We start from the raw sequence: 21,925 nt of genomic DNA, 5'->3' as shown, positions 1-21,925 counted from the left end.
GCGTCTATAGACGCGGTGACAGTTTGGAGATGTCTGCTGTCCCTGACAGCAGACATCCCCCCTCGCCGCCCGGGGGGGGCAGGGATGCCCCCGCCGGTCGGCGATCGCTGTGATTGGCTGTTCAAATGTGAACAGCCAATCACAGCTATTTCTGTGTTACCGGCGGCTATGCCGCTCGGTAACATAGAAAACGGTGGTGATCGGTACAGCACCGATCACCACCGATCCGCGGACACCCCCTCCCTCCCACCCGGCAGCACTATGTGCTTACCCGGCACCCGGCAGCCGCTCTCCTCCCTCTGCTATGCGCCGCAGCGCTGCCTCCCCCCTCCCTCCCTCCCCCCGCCAGCAGCAGCAGCACTAGGGACTGTAAAAATGCAAAAAATGAAATGAAATGATTATATATATATATATATATATATATATATATATATATATATATGTGTGTGTGTATGTGTGTATAAAAAAAAAATTACATTTTTTTACACAAAAATGCAGATCTGGCTCAAAATTTTTCATTTTCACAAGGAATGAAGGATACAAAGCACCCCAAAATCTGTGCCCCAATTTCTCCCGAGTACGGCAATGCCTCACATGTGACCAAAAAATACCAGTTGGGTGCATGGCAGGACTCAGAAGGGAAGGAGTGATTTTTGGATTTTGCAGCACAGATTTTGGTGGAATGAATGGTGGGTGCTATGTTGCACCAATACAGTGGAACCCCCCCACAAGTCACCCCATTTTGCAAACTACACCCTTCAGGGAATTCATCAAGGGGTATAGTGTACATTTCAAACCCCCAGGGGTTTCACCAATTTTGATACAACTGAGCTGTGAAAATGAAAAATTAATTTTTTTCATTTTCACTGCCCAGTTGTACCACAATTGGTGAAACCCCTGGGGGTTTGAAATGTACACTATACCCCTAGATGAATTCCCTGAGGGGTGTAGATTGCAAAATGGGGTCACTTGTGGGGGGGTTCCTAACTTTTAGCATCTTATGGTGCCTAGAAACCTACATGGTGCCTAAAAAATAATCTCATAAAAAGGAGGCTCCAAAATCAAGTAGGTGCTCCTTCTATTATGAAGCCTGTGGTTTGGTCAACGTGCACACTAGGGCCACATATAGGATATTTATGAAAACAAAAGAATTGGGGGAATCAATTTTTAGTCACATTTCTCTAGTAAAATGTACTGTGTTCCTTAGAAAAATGTATTAAAATTGCAAATCTGCAAAAAAAATGAAATTTTGAAATTTCACCTACACTTTGTTTTAATTCCTGTGAAACACCTAAAGGGTTAACAAACTTCCAAAATGCTGTTTTGAATACTGTAAGGGGTGCAGTTTTTGAAATGGCATCATTTATGGGGGTGTCTCACATACAAGTCCCTCAAAGTCACATCAGAACTGAACTGGTCCCTAAAAAAATCAGTGTTTGAAATTTTCTTGAAAATTTGAGAATTTGCTATTCATATTGTAAGCCTCCTAGTGTCCAAAAAAATTAAAAGGAAGTTGAAATAATGATGGAAACATAAAGTAGACATATGGTCTATGTTAGTTATTAACTATTTTGAGTGGTATGATTATTTGTCTCACAAGCAGAAAATTTAACATTTTGAAAATCGCTAAATTTTCCATTTTTTCACGACATTTTGGTATTTTTCACAAAAAAACACAGACTGTATCGACCCAAATTTACCACTAATTTGAAGTACAATGTGTCACGAAAAAACAATCTCAAAATCACTGGGATAAGTAAAAGCAAAAAAAAGTTATCCCCACTTAAGTGATACATGTCCGATTTGAAAAAAATGGCTCTGTCAGGAACGCAAAAACTAGCTCTGTCAGGAAGGGGTTAAATCACTGCTGCCAGCTGGAATCTCCATGACCGGAAGTGCTTCACTGCCGCTTCCACTCCATGGAAAGCATCTTCCTCTGTTGTTGGATGCATAAGGCAGAATATTTGCGACAGGAAGTGTGTCACTGACGCTTTCGCTCTGTGGGACGCAACCTCCTGTATTGTGGGATATTAAAGATGTATATGCGGAGATCCAAGCACCATTTTGGAAACTTTCCCTTTGTACCTATTTATTTCTATGTAACGTGTGGACTATGAAAACATGGCCACCAGGATTTTACTTGACTAAAGACATTCTGTGTATATAGGTCTTTCCAAAATGGTGCCCGGGTCTCCACAGATGCGTTCCATAGAGCAGAAGCGGCAGTAAGGCCCATTGTTCCTTTCCTTGTTTTGAATGTAGCATTATACCGTTAGTTGTCAGCAGGTATAAATACCTGAAACATACATGTGACCTCCACACCTTGAAAAAGGGCCACACTTAGGCCCAAAAACATGTTGGTGGGTGGAGGTTGCACTTACACTGTTTGAGGAGACTTGCCTTTTTTCTATTCTAGCACTTTATTCTTCCTTTCTCCTATCCGGATAGGTGAGTGCTGGATGTCTCCACTCTCAGTGTGTTTTCAAATTCTTTTTTATAAATTTTTAGGTACTTTTTTCCTAGCACGGCGCCACCGATGTCAATTGTATGGCATCGGGTCGCAGAAAACAGTCAAATCGCATGCGATGCGACCGATTCGACCCGATTTTTAATTGTATAGCCACCCTGATGGCTGATTACAATGTTAAATGCCCCCCACACCCGATTTTTAATTGTATACCCACCCTGATGGGTAATTACTATGTCAAATGCCCCCCCATTGTTAACGCCACGCCACGCCACGATCAACACCAACCCGAAGCGTGGCGAGCGCAGCGAGCCAGCGAGGGGCGGCGGTACGCGTCCTCCGACCTTTTCATACCCCCACTATCCACGTCGGCTTGGAGTTGATTTTATATAGCGCGGCGAGCGCACGCGCATTACTTCACATGTATTACACGTCCCCTGGCGGGGCTCGCTGCGCTCGCCACGCTTCGGGCCAGGGCATACACACTGGGCAGCGTTGAGCTGAAAGCCGCTCAAACCTCCTGTTTTAAGTGACTTTCAGCTCAAAGTCGCCCAGTGTGTATGGGCCTTTACAGATAGGGAAAATACTACGTGAAAGAAACCTCTACGTGAATATAAGGTTCTGACTGAAGGTCAGTTTCTCTATTCTTGTTCTCTGACCAGACCCAGGAGGAACCCTATATGATCATAGAAACTGATTTATACAACTACAGGAAATGTATTACCTTTCTAATTTTATATCAGTGTTTGGTATTATTATAATAGTGTACCATCGAAGGACTGACTGGGTTTTTTGCATTCTTTGGAGGTTGCTAGTGTGTAAGGAATTGGTAATTCCTTGAAATTAACCCATAGCTGCAGTTCTAGGGCACGGTCCCATTTCCACATATTTCTGCTGTAAGTTTCTCACACTCACTGGTATAGCTCTTACCCATTTATATAGCTCTCAACGTGTTTCGACGTGCTAACACATCTTCATCAGGAGCAGTAATTACTGCTTCTGATGAAGACGTGTTAGCACATCGAAACGCGTTGAGCCCCACCATTTACTTGGCCCCAATCAAGAGCCCTGATACCATCCTGCACCAGGCTCCTTCACGGTGAACTCCAAATCCGAACCAGCCTTCATCTGCTCGCACCCTCACAGGTCCATACCTCTATTGCAGTGACTTTTGGCGGTGGCATCTCCATCACTCCACCAACCATTCCTGCTCAATTCTATCTGAGGCTATTTGGATTCATATGCTGGGAATTAAACCAGATTCACACTGTTTTGTCACCAGATGAGGCCCTGACGTCTGACCATCATTGGTGGTAATTATATCAAAACATTGGCCCAATGAACTGCCTTCTCTTTCCCACTGGAGCCATGTGCATGCATTGACTGTTTTTTTTATCTTCCTCCCCTCCCCCCCCCCTTTTTTTAACCATTTCGCAATTTTTTTCATTTTTTCATATAGAGAATTCTCTTAATTGTTGTGTAATGAAATAAATGTATTTGTATTTTATTATCACATTTGTGTTTGGTCATCATTCAGACTAACCCAAGCGCTGTATACCTTTTTTTCTTTTTGCTTATTCATTTGATAGGGAGCTTTACCAGGGCCGTAACTAGGGGGGGGCTGGGGGGTCACGCGCACCGGGCGCTGGAGGTGAGGGGCGCTGTGAGGTCCGGTGTATGTGGACGCTGTAGTGTAGCGGCGGGCATGTTACTTTGACTCCGTCCATCTCCTACTAGCGCGGCTGCAGGAAGCTCTGATGACTTCGAAAAGACTTGCCGGACGCTGATTGGCTGAATTCAGCCAATCAGCGTCCGGCAAGTCTTTTTGAAGTCATCAGCGCTTCCCGCCGCAGCGCTAGTAGGAGACGGACGAAGTCAAAGTAACATGCGGCTGCAACGGTGAGAGGACTGTGCGGGGAGGGGGGGGTCTCCGGCGCCAGGGACAAGGCGTCATTTGGTCGGTCCCCCCTGTCAGCTGCTAACTAAGCAGCGGGGAATAAACGCTGTGCGCATGCGCACAGCGTCTATTCCCGCAGCCAGGGGGCTGGGGGCATGGCTAGAGGCTCACAGAGCCTCTGGGTCATGCCCCCATAGCGGCAAAATGGGGGCGTGGCCTCGCGGGAGAGCAGCGATTATAGGCCACGCCCCCAAATTAGGCCACACCCCCGAAAATTTCGCCGCGCCGCAGCATCACTAGGGGGGGGGGGGGCACCAAAAGACTGCCTTGCCCCGGGCGCCGGAAACCCTAGTTTCGGCCCTGGCTTTACACACTCCCATATACAGCAGCTTTAACTGGTTTCGAGGTTCACCTTTTTCTCTCTTACCCTTTACACTCCTACCTATTCTCTTCGCTCTGCTAATGCATGCTGTCTCCCCTGTTAACTAGATACTTCCTCCCACTCCTGCCTCCAAGACTTTGCACACGCTGCTCCCTACCTCTGGAACTCTCTACCTCTCCCTTTCAGATTTGCCACTTCTCTACAAAATTTTAATCAGACTCTCAAGACCAACTTCTTCACCAAACCCAGCCAACTCATCCTAACCCACTGTTACATGCTCACTCCTACCACTTCTGTCACCCCTTTCTGTTTGCCCCTCCCCTTTAAAATGTAAGCTCTCTCAAGCAGGGCCCTCTTCCCTCACGTGCCTTACCTTCTTTTACCTGAACCATCTCCAGACTTCCTTTGATGCCATCTGTGTTATGCAGCCTATTAATTATTTTAGAATTGTCTGCTGAAGCAGATATGTTTATATACCCTGTACTTGTCCTATCCTGTCTTGAACTGTAAGTCAGTGCAGGGAGGCTGAGCGACGTGCTTAATCACAGCTCGGCACACATATCAGTACCCCCACGATGCACTCTGCGATGTGTGCTAAGCGATCTGTGCAGTGCGGCGCTTTGCCTATTGTTCAAGGAGCAATCAGTGCTCTAGATCAGTGGTTCCCAACCCTGGTCCTCAAGTACCCCCAACAGTGCACATTTTCCAGGTCACCCATCAGGTGCAATCATTATTCAGACACATTATAAAAGACCCACAGTTGGAGCTAATTATGTCACTTGTGATTCTGTGTGGAGACCTGGAAAACGTGCACTGTTGGGGGTACTTAAGGACCAGGGTTGGAAACCACTGCTCTAGATCGCTTAGAGATGGGGTGAAAATTACCCCATGTATATACCCCTTAACTAGACACTGGGGATCCCTTGTGGTGCTATATAAATAAATGATAACAATAATAATAATAATTATTATTATAATAAAAAGCAACAAAAATCTTACCTGAGATAGAATGGTATTTAAATCACATGTTGGAAGCTGAAGAGTTTCGAACACGCTCTGCTGTGTTGTATTAAAATAAATGACCATGTCATCATAGTTCTCCTGTGTTATATTTCCTTCTGGCCAATCAAAAGTGTTTGTCAATGTTAGGATGTTTCTGAAACAGAAATGCTAATCTTTAAAATAAGGTAATTTATATAAAACTACTTTGTAGGTTTCTGCAAAAACCAAAACCACATTTTGTGCATGTTTGATATGTCCTATATTGTACTAAGTGTTTATTGAACATTTTTTATGTCCAGAAGTCTTATACACATGTGTTTATAATCACACAATCTTACATATACAGAATATGTATGAGTTGAGTCTGCAATATTACATATACATTGAGTCTACAATTAAGGCTGGTGCAAGGTTTCTCAGCACCCTAGGCAAATGCTTTGAAACACCCCCCCCCCCCCCTCCCCCACCCATATACCCAACACCCAGCATTCAGGTGAAAAGTGTGGAGACACCATCTTATAAGTTCCCGTCCCTCCTAGCTTAGGCTATTTCCTGCACACTGATATCTCCTATCAGCATGGGTCCAGATTATTTCTCCGGCCAGCTCCTCCTGTCCACATTGTCACAATTACACAACCTTTGCCATCAAAGTTGGTGGGGGAGTGACTAAGACAAGAGTCCCTGACTAGTGTAGCTGCCATGCCTACCCTGCTTCCTGCAGTGTTCAGTGTCTGGGCACTTCAGCCTCTGTGCATGTCCCTGCATGTAGTGGAAGATGTAATGTGTGGTATTGTAGCTGACTGCACATTATTTCTCTGCTCTTCTCCTCTCCAGTACAGCAGCGCCGGGGGTGGTAGCATTTGGCAGGTGAGCAGAGCAGGTGAGCTGCCCCTTCACCTCTCCTGTTCCGACATGTTCGGTATGTCGCTGCAGACCCGATGGGTCTGTACAGTCTTGTAGACTGGCCTGCACTTCCAAGGCCCAGTCCGGAGGGATTGAAGCTGCTCTGTCCTTCTGGGTGGCGAGGGGACAGTCTGGCCCTGGTTAAGAAGGTAACCACATTGTTCTGCCAAGGACAGCAGGACAGTCTCTAATTAGCGGGAATGTCCCTCTGTAATCAGGACAGTTGGGAGGTATGATATTATACCTTGTTGCTATATTATTGGGTCAATTACACAGCATCTAATAGATGGGGGCTGGCCACTCATCCTTGTTAACTGGCCACACTCCTTAAGCATTGGCCTCTAACACTACATTCCATGGTAAGCCCTTCATGCCCAATATGACACTCCTAAAAATGAGGTTTGTTGCCCTCTGTGCAGCTGTGGACATTCTGATTTTCTCATAGGCTAAAGTGGGTTACACATATGTAAATGCTGATTCCAAAAAGGTGTTCAGATATTATTCTTCATATTATTTTTTATTTATATGGTGACACTGCCACTAAGTGTAATGTGTGTATCGTTAAGGTGCATACACACTGGGTGTTCTTGCCCATTGTGTATGCACAGAGATGATGGGAAAAATTGCTGGGCTGAAAAACGCTCAGGGCTGGATGTATTAATATACATCGCCGCCCTTTGCCTGACAGCCGCCGCGATGCTGCCGCATATGTACTAACATATGCGGCTAGCATCGGGGTGCGGTGATGGAGACCCCCCGCAATACCTGTGATGTGGTCTGCGGGGGTCTCCATCACATCCCGGCAGCTGCCAGTGTCCCCCTGCGTCTCCTCCTCCCCCCTGCAGCCGGATGTCCTCCCGGCTGTGACACCTGCTGGGGGAGGAGGAGATCAAAGGAGGATGGGAGGGGGGGCACGCGGACGGCGGGTGGCGATAGCAGCCCTCTGGGCGGCGATACCCTGCCAGGCGAAGATGGGGTGGACGGCTAATGGTACAAAGGAAAATGCGGTAAACCCCCTGTTTTACCGCATTTTCCCTTTAGTATATCCCGCTGTCAGTGCATACACACAGAACGATTTTTGCAAATCAAAGCGATTTTCGCAGGAGTGGGCGGTTATGGAAAGATGTCCACCCTGTTGCTCATCTGCTGGTAATACCAGCCAATAAGCGGGGGCCGGCGATGATGCGGGAGTGTACATCAGTGCTCACTGCTCATTGCAGGGCCCATACATACTGTGCAGCTTAAAGCAGAAAGCAGCTCAAATGGTAGAAGTGAGCAGCTTTCAGCTCAGTGTGTATGGGCCTTTAGAAAGAAAAATGGAAAAATGGAAACTACAGAATAAAGTATAACTATAATCCTCTTTCTTTATCCACCAATTTATCCAAACAGAGTCATATACAGTATGGTAAAGAAAAGGTAGCATTGTATAAATAAACAGAAACCCGGTAATTTGCGGGTGGTGTGAATTGGAGTCAGGCCGCACCCGGCAAAATGACCTGGCACTCAAAAATGCCAGGTAATTTCCGGGTGATCTGTGTAAAAGGGGTATTAGAAAACAGTGTTAAGAATCTGTAATGCGTGAGTGTGAGTAGGGTAATCAGAGAGGAGACAAAACAACAATCAGAAGAAGAGATAAGAGGGACATAGTAAAACATTTTTATAGTGCTTACTTGTCAAAGCAATCATCAAATTGGGCTGTAGCACGAAATCCAATGATAGAGTAGATAACAGTGGCTGCGTATATGGACGTACAGCCATTTATAATGGAGATTATCACCGCATCTCTTTCACAGTTGTTACTGTAAAATAAAAATGTATCATTTATCAGCTTCTGTCATTTAGTCAATCAACCTTCTGACATTTTAGTATTACTATATACATGAAAGCAAGTGTTGTACAGATAAGAAAACAGTAATAAGTGTAATGTTAATCAATTTGTTACTATGCTAACGTACAGTAGCTACAGATTTGTCCACATGCACCTTTATCACACAAAATGTTGGCGTGAATGGGATTAGATATGTGTTCCTAAATATATCCAAGGGGTTTCTATGTTGAATATAAGTATCCATCCCAACTGAAATGCCCAATGTTAATGCAAATAATCCAGTCTAAGACCACAAATAATATATTAATTATTATTTTTGAAATCTTTAGCAATAAATAATGAAGCATAATTGTGCCCTGAAATGCTATTAAAGATTCTATGGCTATTGGGCTAGAGTAGAAAGTGGAATCAGATGAGTTTAGGCAGGAATTACCAAAGAGCAGCAAGGTTTCTAATTTGATAACTGATAGTACTCCTATTAGTCAGACAGGACAAGAGGGGATGCAGTTAAAATCCCGGCGGTCGGGATCCCGGCGTTCAGAATCCCGACGCCGGAATCCCGACCGCCGAAATGCCGACACATTCTCCCTCCTGGGGTGTCCACGACACCCCTGGAGGGAGAATAAATTAGTGTGCCGAGCGTAGCGAGGCACCGGGCCCGCTGCGTGGCGAGCGCAGCGAGCCCGCAAGGGGGGGCGATCCACGTCCCCCCCTTGTCGGCATTTCGGCTGTCGGGATTCCGGCGTCGGGATTCTGAACGCCGGGATCCCGACCGCCGGGATTCAATACTGAATCCGACAAGAGATACCAGCCAATTACAGCATGATAAATATACATCAGCAGTAGATGTCCAGCGAGCGGTTATTATCTATATATATGTGTGTGTGTATATATATATATATATATATATATATATATATATATATATATAGTGCTTGTAATTTGTTTGCTAATACGCGTATTGTGTGTATATATATATATATATATATATATATATACACATATATATATATCATGCATGATGCAAAGAAAGTATTATTTGACTTACTGTACAGAATTGTAACTGGAAAAGGAAATCAGGCCCCCAAAAGCAAGAGAAAATGAATAGAAGACTTGGGCACCAGCATCTAGCCATGTAACTGGATTGGCCAATTCCTTAACCTAAAAGAAATTATAATTAATGAGTGTTTTTATTTTGAATAATACTAAAATTAAAAATGAATATCTGCAATACTTATTGACTAATAGGCCCATACACACTGGGTGATTTTGAGCTGAAAGCAGCTGACTTTTACTGTTTGAGTCACTTTCAGCCCAAAAGCCACTCAGTGGAGCACTCACTTCAATGAGCAGTCAGTGCTCCTGTATCATCACCGGCTGCAACCTGCTTTGTAAAGCCACCCACCCCCGTGAACTTTTCTTGGACGGGCAAAAATACTGCATACACACTGAGCAATTTTCATCCCAGCCATTTTCCCCATTCTCGTTGTGCATACACACTGGGCAAAAAAACACCCTGTGTGTATGCACCTACATTTAAAGTGATTGTAAGTAAGTTTAATTTATATAGCCCACTTTCTCCAAAAGGACTCAAGGCGCTTTGTAGGCTGTAGGCGCTTTGTCTTAGATATGCTGACATGTAGAGTTCTCCATGTACTAACAGTGAAATATGTTACTTATTTGTAATAAGTTACATTTGAATTACTAGATTACAAAGTTCACATCAGTAGTGACAAAACAGTTCCAGGGTTCATTATTTCATTTTAATATGGATATTAATGTGATACAAACAAAACTAATGTATTACTTGAAAGCAACATTATTAATTAACTTTTAAAATTGATACATCGGCATAAATAATGTTTCAAATGTCATACAATTTCTGTTGTCTACATTATCTATAGAACATTATTATTATTATTATTATTATTATTATTATTATTATTATTATTATTATTATTATTATTATTATTATCTTGATGTGACATCAGGAAGACAACCAGTAAAGGAAAAAAACAGATATACAGACATTCCTCACTTAATGACCAGGTTCCGTTCCTACGACCCGGTCGTTAAGCGAATTGGTTGTTAAACAAACCTATTTAAAACCCCTTAAGACTTCTGAGACGCTGGTCGTTAAACAGGCAGAGCTGGTCGTAACTGCGAGAGGGTAGGCGGGCAGGTCGTAACTGCGAGAGGGTAGGCGGCAGGTCATAAATCAGAGCAGACGGGGTCGTAAGTCAGAGGAGTCACAGCACGGACGCTAAATGAAGGCCCAGGTCGTAAGTCCGGGTGGTCGGTAAACAGGTAGGTCGTTAAGTGAGGAATGTCTGTATAACACTCAACACGTGCAGTCCTCAAGTCTAAAATGACTATTATGTATGTATACAAATAAAAATGTAGTGGGAGAAATATACTATGAACTATGGAGATTCATTTTTATACTTCTAAAAAAGACATAGACAATTCTTTTATACTTAAAGTTTTAGGGAAAGGGGGAATGGGAGAGACAGGTGCACAAGCGTAGGTTGTAAAGATTTAGTTTGTAGGATAAATATAATGGTCCACAGTTAGTCAAACTAGAAAGATAATATTTATCTTATTGGGTAATTGGTGTGGAGGTGCACGCTTGAAAATAACGGTATGTCAAATTTGGAGAGAAGAAGACTCTCTTTTTGTTGGGGCACTCTTTGTTTGGAAAATATTTAATTGGAAATGGCTATTTACATAAGTAGTGTGGTCTGCTGGACTATGGGGGTTAATCTGATTCACTCGGAAAGGCACAATCACTCTCAGATGGACAAAACCATATGCACTGCAGGTGGGGCTGATGTAAAATGTGCAGAAATAGTTCGATTTTAGTGTTTTATTGTTTCTGTGCAGGGTAAATACTGGCTGCTTTATTTTTACACTACAATATAGATATCAGTTTGAAGTACACCCTCCACCCAAATCTAACTCTCTCTGCCCATGTTACATCAGCCCCACCTGCATTGCATATGGTTTTGTCCATCTGAGAGTGATTGTGCCTTTCCGAATGAATCAGAATAACCCCCAATATACAGATGGAGTGCTTCTCAGCCAGTGCCTGGGCTCGCCAGAACGCCCCTGTTGGTGATTGCTGGTGGAGAGGCTCTTCATCTGACTGGGATGCGCGAGCTGCTCACACGCACGCACGTTCCAGTTTTCAGGTGGTGGAGGATTGGAACCCTGACCGTCTCCGCTTCAGAGAGATGGGCAAGGTTGGGGGGAGGTGTGCTGGGAAGTGGTGGGGACCGGTGGACAGCGACGGGGAGGCAGCAGGGACCAACAGTGAGCTCTGTCGGAAGGGGACGCGCAAGCGTTTCCTGTGCACGCGTTCCCTTCCGGCAGCTGGCAGGGGCTGGTGGTTGGCGATCCAACCGTCAGACCCCCACTGAATGAGAAGTGCTCCATCTGTACAGATAAAGACTAGCATGGATAAAACCAGAAAGTTTTGGTGCAGATATTATTATTATTATTTTATTTATAAGGCACCACAAGTGTTTCGCAGCACTGTACAAAGGAACGATACATTGGTGGTAGGGATAGGTCCCTGTATCAGTGGTATTTTTAAGACTTAGGGCGGGATTTATTAAGGGGAAAATGCGGTTAAACCCCTGTTTTACCACAATTTCATACAGATGGAGCCGGGCTCCCTCTTGCTGGCGAATCGACAGAAAGTCACCGCTGGCGATTCGCCAGCAGCCCGGCATCCATCTGACTGAGACGCGCGTGATGGCGGGGACCCGGGGGAAGCCTTTCGCAGATACAGATGGCGAGGGATGGCGGCTGGCGTCGCCAATGCCATCCCCTGCAAAAAAGAGACCCGCTCCATCTGTATGTACTAACACCCGGCGCCATGTTTTCCGCTTTGGGTGGCAATACCCTATAGAAGCCTATGGGCTTCTTCTAGCTGCCCGCTGCCTCCGCCGCAAACCCGCCACCTCACACAACACCCCTTTCCCCCTCCCCCTGGTTTACCTTGCTGCAGGTCCTCATGGACCCGGAAAGTAAACCCCTCCTCCCCATAGCAACTGAGCCGGAGGAGCTGTCCCGGCGTGAGGGGAGCAGGAGGCGGCTGGGAGGTGATGGAGACCCCCCGCAGACCACATTACAGGTATGGCAGGGGGCCTCTGTCACCGCACCACGATGCCAGCAGCATATGTTAGTACATATGCACTGGCATTGCACCGGCTGGGCGGCAAATGGCGGCGATGTATATTAATACTTCCGCCCTTAGCTTTTAATAGTCTAGATAAGAAATTAGCACACACAAACACACAGAAATTACAAACAAAAAACAAACAAAATATATAAAAGTATGTGCAAGGTATCACTGGGGGTTTGATTGGGATCAATAGTATTCCGTATCCCCCCACAAGTTGATGTGAAATAAGTATCACAGGCTGCCAGTAAGCATTCTCATTGAGATTTAAATGTTGTCTCCAAATATTGTAACACTTGTAATTGATATTCTGATATTTTGTATCTTAATAGTGTTTAGTTGGGCTGCTAGTAGTTTTGAGCAGCCTTTAAACAGCACAAATGAGTTTGTATTTTATTAAGACACAATTTTCTAGTTACAGTATTAGTACTCAATTAACATAGGTTGGTATACAAGTGACTCTATGAAAAAGACAAGTTTACCAATAGTATTGCAGGGTGACATAGATTAATTCAAATATGTTTCTATGATTTCATTGCAATGATGTCACCCTGAGAAAAGGCTATGGTAATATAGAGAATTGATCTTGTTCTGAGACTGTGTAGTCACTGTTCAGAACCCTATGTAGTCACACATTTTGGCAGAAATTTATGTGTAAAGACCAGCCATTATGCATTAGGGACTTGCTTGACAAGAGGTGACCTGGATGATTGGTGGGCAGGCCAATATCACTGGCCAATAATATACCAACAACCTCTTATGATATTGATATATTATATTGTCATGTAATGATTGCATAGTGCATTTGCACCCCTCTGTCTCTGTATATATTTATAGGGGATCAAGTTCTTGAACACCATAAATAAATCCAAGGCGCTTAATGAAAAGCAGGAGCACTCACCACAACAGCTTAAATCAGCTTTTTTCATGCAAATCTCCAAGAATAGTCGACGTTTCAACCCTCTAGGGGCCTTTGTCAGGACAATAATCCATGCTTACAGGCACAGCAGGCAGGTAGTAGTGACTACTACAGTACCTACCTGCTGTGCCTGTAAACATGGATTATTGTCTTGACAAAGGCCCCTAGAGGGGATTTATATATACACACACAAGGGTGGATCAACAATAAGTACCAAAAAGTTTCATTTATTTTTCAACATAATCTCCTTTCATTGCAATAGACTTTTACCAACGTCCCCGCCATTTCTTTAAACCTTTTAAATATGATTTATCAAACTCCGTTTACACTTTTCATGCATCTCTACATCGGTATACGTGAGCACAGGTTTACAGGAGCAGGCACCCAGGCAGGCTGATTGACCCTGTTTCTGGAGACAGTGAGTGCCGGCCCACCGAAGTATATATATATATATATAGATATATATATATATATCTATATATATATCTATATATATATCTATATATATATAAAATATACCTGTGTATATATATGTGTGTTCCAGCAACCCTGCGTCAATACCCGTTTGCAGCATACACTCACCAACTGATGTATCATGAAACCATGCACTGCTCAAGTGCAGCTCTATCAGCATTGAATATGTAACAGTGAGTACAGCTGTACCTGCTATCTATCAATAAACCAACATCACTGGGCTGTTCATCTTCTGGTGTGTGTCTATATAACTCTGCAATATCATCACCTGTACACAAATCATTTTGAACATACTGTATACCATCTGATTATTTGTAATATTCTAGACAAACTGTATCATTGTACTGTGTATCACCATACCCAGAGATTAATCGGCTTCAATAACATTTAACAGTTACATCTTACCATGGAAAGTTTTATAGGTTAGGTATCAGGTAATGGATAACAGTGATAGAGGAGAGGAATTATGACTTGAGAAAAATTAGCCTAAATCAATAAGGCAAACAAGGCAATAATTCCAATGTGATCTATTTTTGGGAGCATAAAGTTGTCAAATTGTCTTTATCTCTGCAGATTACTCCTGGCTAACGTCTCTTATTGCGGCTATTCATAGCAATCATTGATGTAGTCATGTTTACTGTTCTTTTCAAGCTGGAACAGCAGCCGCAATAAGCAGCTATTGTGGCATATGATTAAAAACTGTTATTTCACTGCTGATCACAATGGCAAAAGACTACATTGCTGGGTTCTGTCCTGGTTGTGTTCTAGCACATGCATAACAAAATGAGCTAACTAAACCGAAGGTGGTATTAGCTATAAAAGACAAGTGGTTTGTACACACGGTGATATTTACTGTTCAATTTTGGCTATAGCCAAAATTTCAAATTGAATAGCAAAATAGACAGTGCAGCCATGACTATATAGTAAAAATGCGTGCTTTTGGCTTGCTGTGTGATTATATCGTGATTCAAGTCCGATTGAATGACAAGGCTATCGCACCGTGCATATGCAGCAAAACTCTGAAAAGCTTTTTGTGAATATGATCTGTACTTCTTTGCTGTTAAGCATATATATAAATGTATGTCGTGTATAACCCTGTGTAGAATGTTTACTTACATATGAATGTTCTGTAAGAGTTCTATCTATTTATGACAGGTCTGAGTAGACAGTCTGGAACCACACTACACATGTGTTAATGAGGTAAAGACTGGGTCTATCCAATGAAGTCAGATATTATGGTACCAGCTTCAGACTGGCCCACAATAGTACAGGGGAAACCTTGGTGGGTCCCACTGCCTGAAGTCCCACCCATTCCGCTAGGGATCTGGTTCTAGACTGCATTTGAATTTTACATTAGACATATGTTACAATATACTGCAGAATTATGGTGGACTTTCTACAATGCATGCATTAATCTTGCACGTTATCATGCATGTATTAGCTGTAAGCATTTACGATATACAGTATATTTATCAGTGGACCCAGACAATAATCTCTAATGGTTAGCCAAACCCCTGTGGTGGCTGGCCACACCCCTAAGCATGGGTTCCTACCACTGCATCCCCCCTGGGGGCTCTACATGCCCCATTTTGACACTGATTCAGAGGAGAGCAAAACAAAAAGATTAAGGTCCAGATGTACTAAGCTTGAAAAGAGATAAAATGAACCACCAGCCAATCGCCCACAGTCACTTTATATCAGGTACACTACAAACCATTGCCTCTACCTTTTTTAACATTACACTTTAGATTTAAGTTTGGATATGCTCCTTCCAAATCTCTCAGCATGTTACGTCTATCCCACCTGCAGCGCTATATGGTTTTGCCAAGGTGCAAAGTTATTTGTTTTTTTACTTTGCTACTAACTCCTATGAGAAAGGAGAGTTTAAAAAGTTGAGTCATGTTTTCTGGCCAGAGCCCACATTGCATCATCTCTCCATAGGACTGAATGCACAGTTGAGAGATTTGGCTGTGTGGATAGTACAAATGGTAAGTGGATCAAATGGTCTGCACACACTTTGGGCCCAATTCCAACCTGCTCACTAGGCTGCTTATATTCACTGTCTAGCGAGCAGGTAAATGCCTCCCCACCGACCGCACGCCTACCATGCTGCCTGAAACCCTGTGCTACGCTGTGAGGGGATGTCTTCCCTTACACACCAGCTTGCACGGTTACTCACCATCTAATGATTTTTCCCCTGTCCTTTGCCAGAACGTACTTGTCATTTGTATGCTTTCCAAAGAATTCGGGGCGGGCGTTGGCGTCATGTGATTCCATCCACCTGCCCCAAGCAGGCAGGGGTACACCATTTTTGAGGTAACGCCCATGAAACACCAGGTCCCCATCCGAAAAGCCCCCTGCCTGTCAATCAGGCATCTAGCGCCCGAGCAAATTAAAAATTTGCTGAAGGCTCTCACTGCGGGGGTTTTGCACATGCCCATTATAGTGCATGCACAGGGCCTGGGGGGGGGGGGTGCGCTGCCTGCCCGCTCACCTGCGCACGGGGGGGGTGAGTGATGAGGTGGGGGAAGTAAGCGGCCGCCACCGAGTCCGGGGGGAGGGGGTGATGCGCCGAGTCTGGGGGGGGTTGCGGTGACCCCCTTCTCCAAGGGGGGGGGGAGAGATGAAGGGAATGCAACCGCCGCCGAGTACGGGGGAGCCACCACCGCCAAGTCCCAGGGGGGGAAAAGGTGGAGGCGACGCTTATCTGTAGTGGTAGGGGGGAGCTGCACCAGAATGCCACCCTCCAGTGCCCAGCGCCCTAGGCAAATGCCTAAGGTTGCCTAGTGGTGGCGCCGGCCCTGCGCCTGCGCATGGGCAGACCCCCACTGTCAGGGATGGGCCAAGTTTGCACAGGTCTGAATTGGCCCCTTTGTTTCTTTGTATACATGCATAAAGACATTATGCTTAAGCTGAGTCAGGGCCGGCTCTACCACTAGGCAGGTTTAGGCAACTGCCTAGGGCGCCGGGATCTAGAGGGGCGCCACTAAGTCTGCCAAAAAAGTTGATCAAAAACCAAGGATGTCTGTGAAGATTGTTGTTATACTTAATGCAGGTGGTTGCTGTGGAAACTCTCTCACCTCCATACTTTCTCTTAAGGCATACTTCCCTATTTTGTTGTCCTCTCTTTGGTACTCTGTTGTGGGTGGCAAAGGGGAGGGTGCTGGGGGCCTCCAGAAGCACCAGAAAGCAGGGGTCTTGCCCACCTACCTGAGGGGCTGGGAGGACCACTCAATTTTGTCAGGCTCCCTGCCATTCCAGAATGTTAGGCAATTATGCATTAATGGGTTAGAAAATGATTATTGTGGCAGTATGGGGGGGGGGGGCCCTGAGCTGAGTATACAACTTAACAATGTTCCAATTTCTTAATGTAACAAAACCATGTCATCTCTGACAATGAGATCAGGGAGTACATACTATACGAACACAACATCATCCTATATTTGTAGTGTGTACCTAGCTTTAGTGCTAGATTTACCATAGTATGTAGAGCGATAAAGTGGAAATATACAAAGTACTAACCAACCAGCATGTTACAGGCTGTGGACCAGATGCACTAAGCTTCAAAAGTGATCAAATGGAGAGTGATAAACAACCAACCAATCAGCTCCTACCTGACATTTTTCAAACACAGTTGGTGACCTGGCCGGTAGGAGCTGATTGGCTGGTTGTTTATCACTTTCTATTTATCACTTTTGAAGCTTAGTGCATCTGGCCCTGTGTTAGAAAAATTGCCATTGGGTGCTGGTTTTATATGTAATATGGGGCATATTCAGTAATGAGTGATATTCTTGTTATCACTCATTAATATTAAATGGTGCTCCAACCAACCAGCCCCTAACTTTAATTTTTCAGACACATGGCAGTTAGAAGCTGATTGGTTGGAGCACCATTTAAGATTAGCAACAAGAGATAAGAATTTAATTTACCACAGCAGTTAAACTGGTGGTGGCTGTAAACAGGTTTGGGCATCTCTAGATCTGGGCACACTTGAGAACAGCTCAAGGCACACTAGTGTGCCACGGCACAGTGGTTGAATAACGCTGCTCTAAAACATGCTAGATAAATGATAAGTAGAATCTGATTGGCTTAGCTACTAGGGGGCGTAAACATGGGGCAATTTTAGCCCATTTTTTAAATGATCTGACCAGATCGCTTAGATATTAAGCATGGATAACCCCATGTGTATGCCCCTAAATGACGGGGATGTGCATCCCTGTGCGTCACCATCCCCTGACTAGATCTTGACCACATGTGGTCAAAATGTAGTCGAATTGCTGGCCTGTGCTAGCAGGACAATGGTTAGCACAGATTGCCCATGCACACATCGCTATGTGTGTATGGGCAATCTAGCCAACAGGACGTTCAAGGGAAGTCATCCTTCCCTAGAACACTCAGTGGTGAGAGCTATGGGGGAAATAAATCTCTGGAAAAAAATCGAGCATGAGAATAGTAAGTCTGATTCTAAAAATGCCCATACATTCAGACGACTTCTCCAAAGGGAGAAGTCACCCGCATTCCCCCCTTGAGCTGCCTGGGAACTTCCTAAGTGGCAGGAGCGCATACGATGCGCCATTTGCAGTCATTTTGTATACAATGTATTGTATGTGATCCCCAGCTAAACTTGTATGAAGGCTTAGCGATGTGACTTATCTAATGTGCAGCTGATGCAACCCTCATGCTCCAATGCGATGCGCACAGGACCTCGCATCGCATCGGACCTGATGTTAGCAACATGCGATTTGGACACTTATTATGAGATTTTTCACCACAATCTTTTTTTTCACCCAAAAGTAACCAAATTGCACGTAAATCACCCTAATGTACTGTATGGGCATCTTAAGTCACACGCAGATCCATGTGTGGCAGCATCGGGCAAATTCTAGCAAAGTAAACATGTGCTGTAAAGAACATACTTATACCTCATTCTGGCTAATTCTGTATTTGATGGGTCTTGGACCTTGGCTGTTTCTCTCAATGGCAAACATATATCATGCCTTGGAGAGAGGTATAGCGGAGAGGTTGTGCAACTTAGATTCTGTCATTTATCTAGTACGGTCTGTAAAATAACAGGTGGATGCTGATTGGTTGCTTTGGAAAATGATTCCACTCAGAATCAGGCCTAAGTATCTGGAAGGAATGAAACCAAATAGCTAGATTGCACAACTACATATTGAGATTATTAATGTAAATGCATTGCACAACTGAATTATGGTGCAACGGGGCAGCATGACAAAACTACTTACATCTGGAGTGAACAAAAATATGATTCCACTAACAGAGCCCTTCAGTGTAAGACCTCTAATCAGGAAAATTGTGAGGACCAAATATGGAAGTGTTGATGTTACATATACTGCCTGGAAAAGAAGATAAAGTAGATTATCAGAAGCGTGCAATATCATGTCAGCATTGAAAATTATATTATTAATAAATATTTACTATTTTAGCAATATTAGGGATTTAATATGCATATATTTTTTGCGTATTCTAGACCATACATTTTGCTCCGTTCCTTCTAATATACTGTAAATGTTTAGCCTCATACTTCTGACTTAATTTACTATTGCAGCATAACTCAGCTGAATTCATTAATTGATGAGTGGGAGTTTCAATCAATCAAATAATAAACCCACCGCAGGTTACTAGAACAGTAAATTAAAATGACAGTTTAGGAACATAATATTGGGAGAGGTCAAAGTATATGCTCTGCCGCAGCAGACTTCCCATCATTTCTTCTGTTCCTTCAGAGGGGTGGAACAGGGAAATGTCTCCTCCCCAGTACAGGAGGGTACCGGATGACTCACCGACAGTCGGGATTCCAAAGGTCGTTTCTCCGACAGTCAGAATCCCAACTTACATGGGCTATTTTCCCTTGTGGGGTCCACGACCCCCATAGAGGGAGAATAGAATAGGTGGGGAGCACAGCTCACCACAAAACCCGCAAGGGCCTTAAATGCGCTCACCCCTCTGTCGGGCTCCTGACTATCGGGATTCCGATGTCAGAGAAATGACTGGCAGAATCCTGACTGTCTGTGAGTTTTATCATACCAGCCAGTACAGTAATACAGGTCATGGACACACTGTAAGATATATCAGTGTATGGCCATGGTATATAATCTTTTCAGCTTGTCAGATAAAATGTCTGACGGTCTGACACTTTGTCTGACAGTATATTCCCAGTATTAGGAGCATCAAAGGTCAAATGGTTTGGCAAATACTTTTTAAGAATTCATAGTAACTAATAGGATTCATTTGCATAATTTGTCTAAACCTGCTTCTGAAGAACTACAGCACACATCATCCTTGGACATTGATTAATGCTCTCTACAGGTCTTGTCTTGGAATCCAATCACAACTGGACTGCTGAGGCACGGTATCGTGAGGTCATGGATGCGCATATTCGCAGCAACCTTCTATATACCATAGCTGCTAGTTACATTCTTCAAAATGTATGCGGTCATTGGCCGTATACAACATTCCTTTTCAGAAATCATCTCCTTATTGCCCATCACAAGCATCTTTTATTTTGGCTATTCAAATACATTCTGACCTCAGCTAAAAGATTATCAGATGGTCATTTCCCTCTATGCTTATCAGAGGAGCTGTTAGATTGCTGGATTCTTTCCAGTCATTGCTAAAGTTCTGCTTTGTGCATTTGTAAAATATGCAGCATTAAAGCTACCAACAATAATTAACTGAGCGAATGGGTGTTTGTAAAGGTCATTAGTTTAGAAAATGTCAGCATTAAAATTTCTCTGGTTTACAGTATTAACAAATAACTAAGCATACAGTAGACATGCAGCATGAAGCCATTGCCTTATATTTTCATTGTAAGATATTACCTTGTATAGAAAGCTAGCAGTGGCGTAACTACTGTAAGGCAGCCCCAGCAGCCGCTTGGGGGAGCAAGCAGTAGCAGGCTCTGTGTGGGCGCCGGCACCCACTCGACGCACTGATATGCTGCTGCTTGCCACTGCCCACTAACTGAGCACTGGAGGCGAGTCAGTTGCAGCGCGGGTGGGGCCATGGCAGAGATGACAAATTCCCCCACTTATTCAATTGACTGTACACAGAGTCCGCTATTGGCTACTGTGTACAGGATGGGGGGCGGATGGGCGTGCTAGGGCGGCCTGTGATGCGTTCCTCTCTCCTGCTTCAGCTTCTCCGTAATGCGTGTCACGTCATCACGTCAAACGCTAGGGAAACATGCTGGAGAGGAGCCTGGAGGGGGGGAGGGGGGGGCGCCACAAACTTTTTGGCAGGGGGGGGGAGCAAAATTTATAGTTACGCCACTGAAGCTAGTATCAATATCTTGATCTTATTTATATGCTGAATACTTTCCCAATAGGAATCCAAGCACATACTGTTGTACAGTATGTTGGATAACTGACTGAAAACTTATAAAAAGCTGTGTATAAATGTAACAATAGGGTTGTAAATGACAATAAGTGTAATGTTTGTATAAAGTGGCTTGAAAAGGTATTCAAATCTTCTATAAAGCATTTACAGAATTTACTGTGTTACCAAATGAGATCCGACTCCTGACCAACCAGTTAGTCCAACATTAGACAAGTGTAACCCTCAACTGACCAACCCGCTCACATGATCCTGGCCACCTATCGGGTTTCTTGGTTTTAAGCATGCTTAAAAAACAGGAGACCCATTTGCCAACCAGCCACCCAGTATTGCAATATGTAGAAAGCTGCAAAATGATCTCCGGTATCATCCACTCAGCATTAAACGGATACAGTCTTTATCAGCCATTATTGCAGAGTTTGACAGTGGCCATAGGGCAATGGGGGTGCATTCCCAATGCTACACTAGGGGCGTGTATGTTGAATACTTTGCAAGACACTGTATATATAAT

At 44.0% G+C, this 21,925-nt stretch overlaps 1 protein-coding gene across 1 annotated transcript in view; it reads right to left on the bottom strand.

The window, feature by feature from the left end:
• Positions 1-21,925, bottom strand: part of SLC6A19 (solute carrier family 6 member 19) — an 89,361-nt gene that overhangs the window by 13,013 nt on the left and 54,423 nt on the right. Inside the window, exons 6-9 of the mRNA XM_083186298.1 lie at positions 19,305-19,415; positions 9,528-9,640; positions 8,322-8,450; positions 5,746-5,902 (exon numbers count right to left, since the gene is read on the bottom strand). Of these exons, the coding sequence (XP_083042424.1) occupies positions 5,746-5,902; positions 8,322-8,450; positions 9,528-9,640; positions 19,305-19,415 (510 nt within the window). The remainder of the gene's footprint in view (positions 1-5,745; positions 5,903-8,321; positions 8,451-9,527; positions 9,641-19,304; positions 19,416-21,925) is intronic.

Source organism: Crinia signifera, chromosome 5 (assembly GCF_055691185.1).
Source record: "Crinia signifera chromosome 5, ASM5569118v1, whole genome shotgun sequence".
Taxonomy (NCBI): domain Eukaryota; kingdom Metazoa; phylum Chordata; class Amphibia; order Anura; family Myobatrachidae; genus Crinia; species Crinia signifera.
Note: the sequence above shows the minus strand (reverse complement) of the source record. Positions and strands in the feature narration are given on the sequence as shown.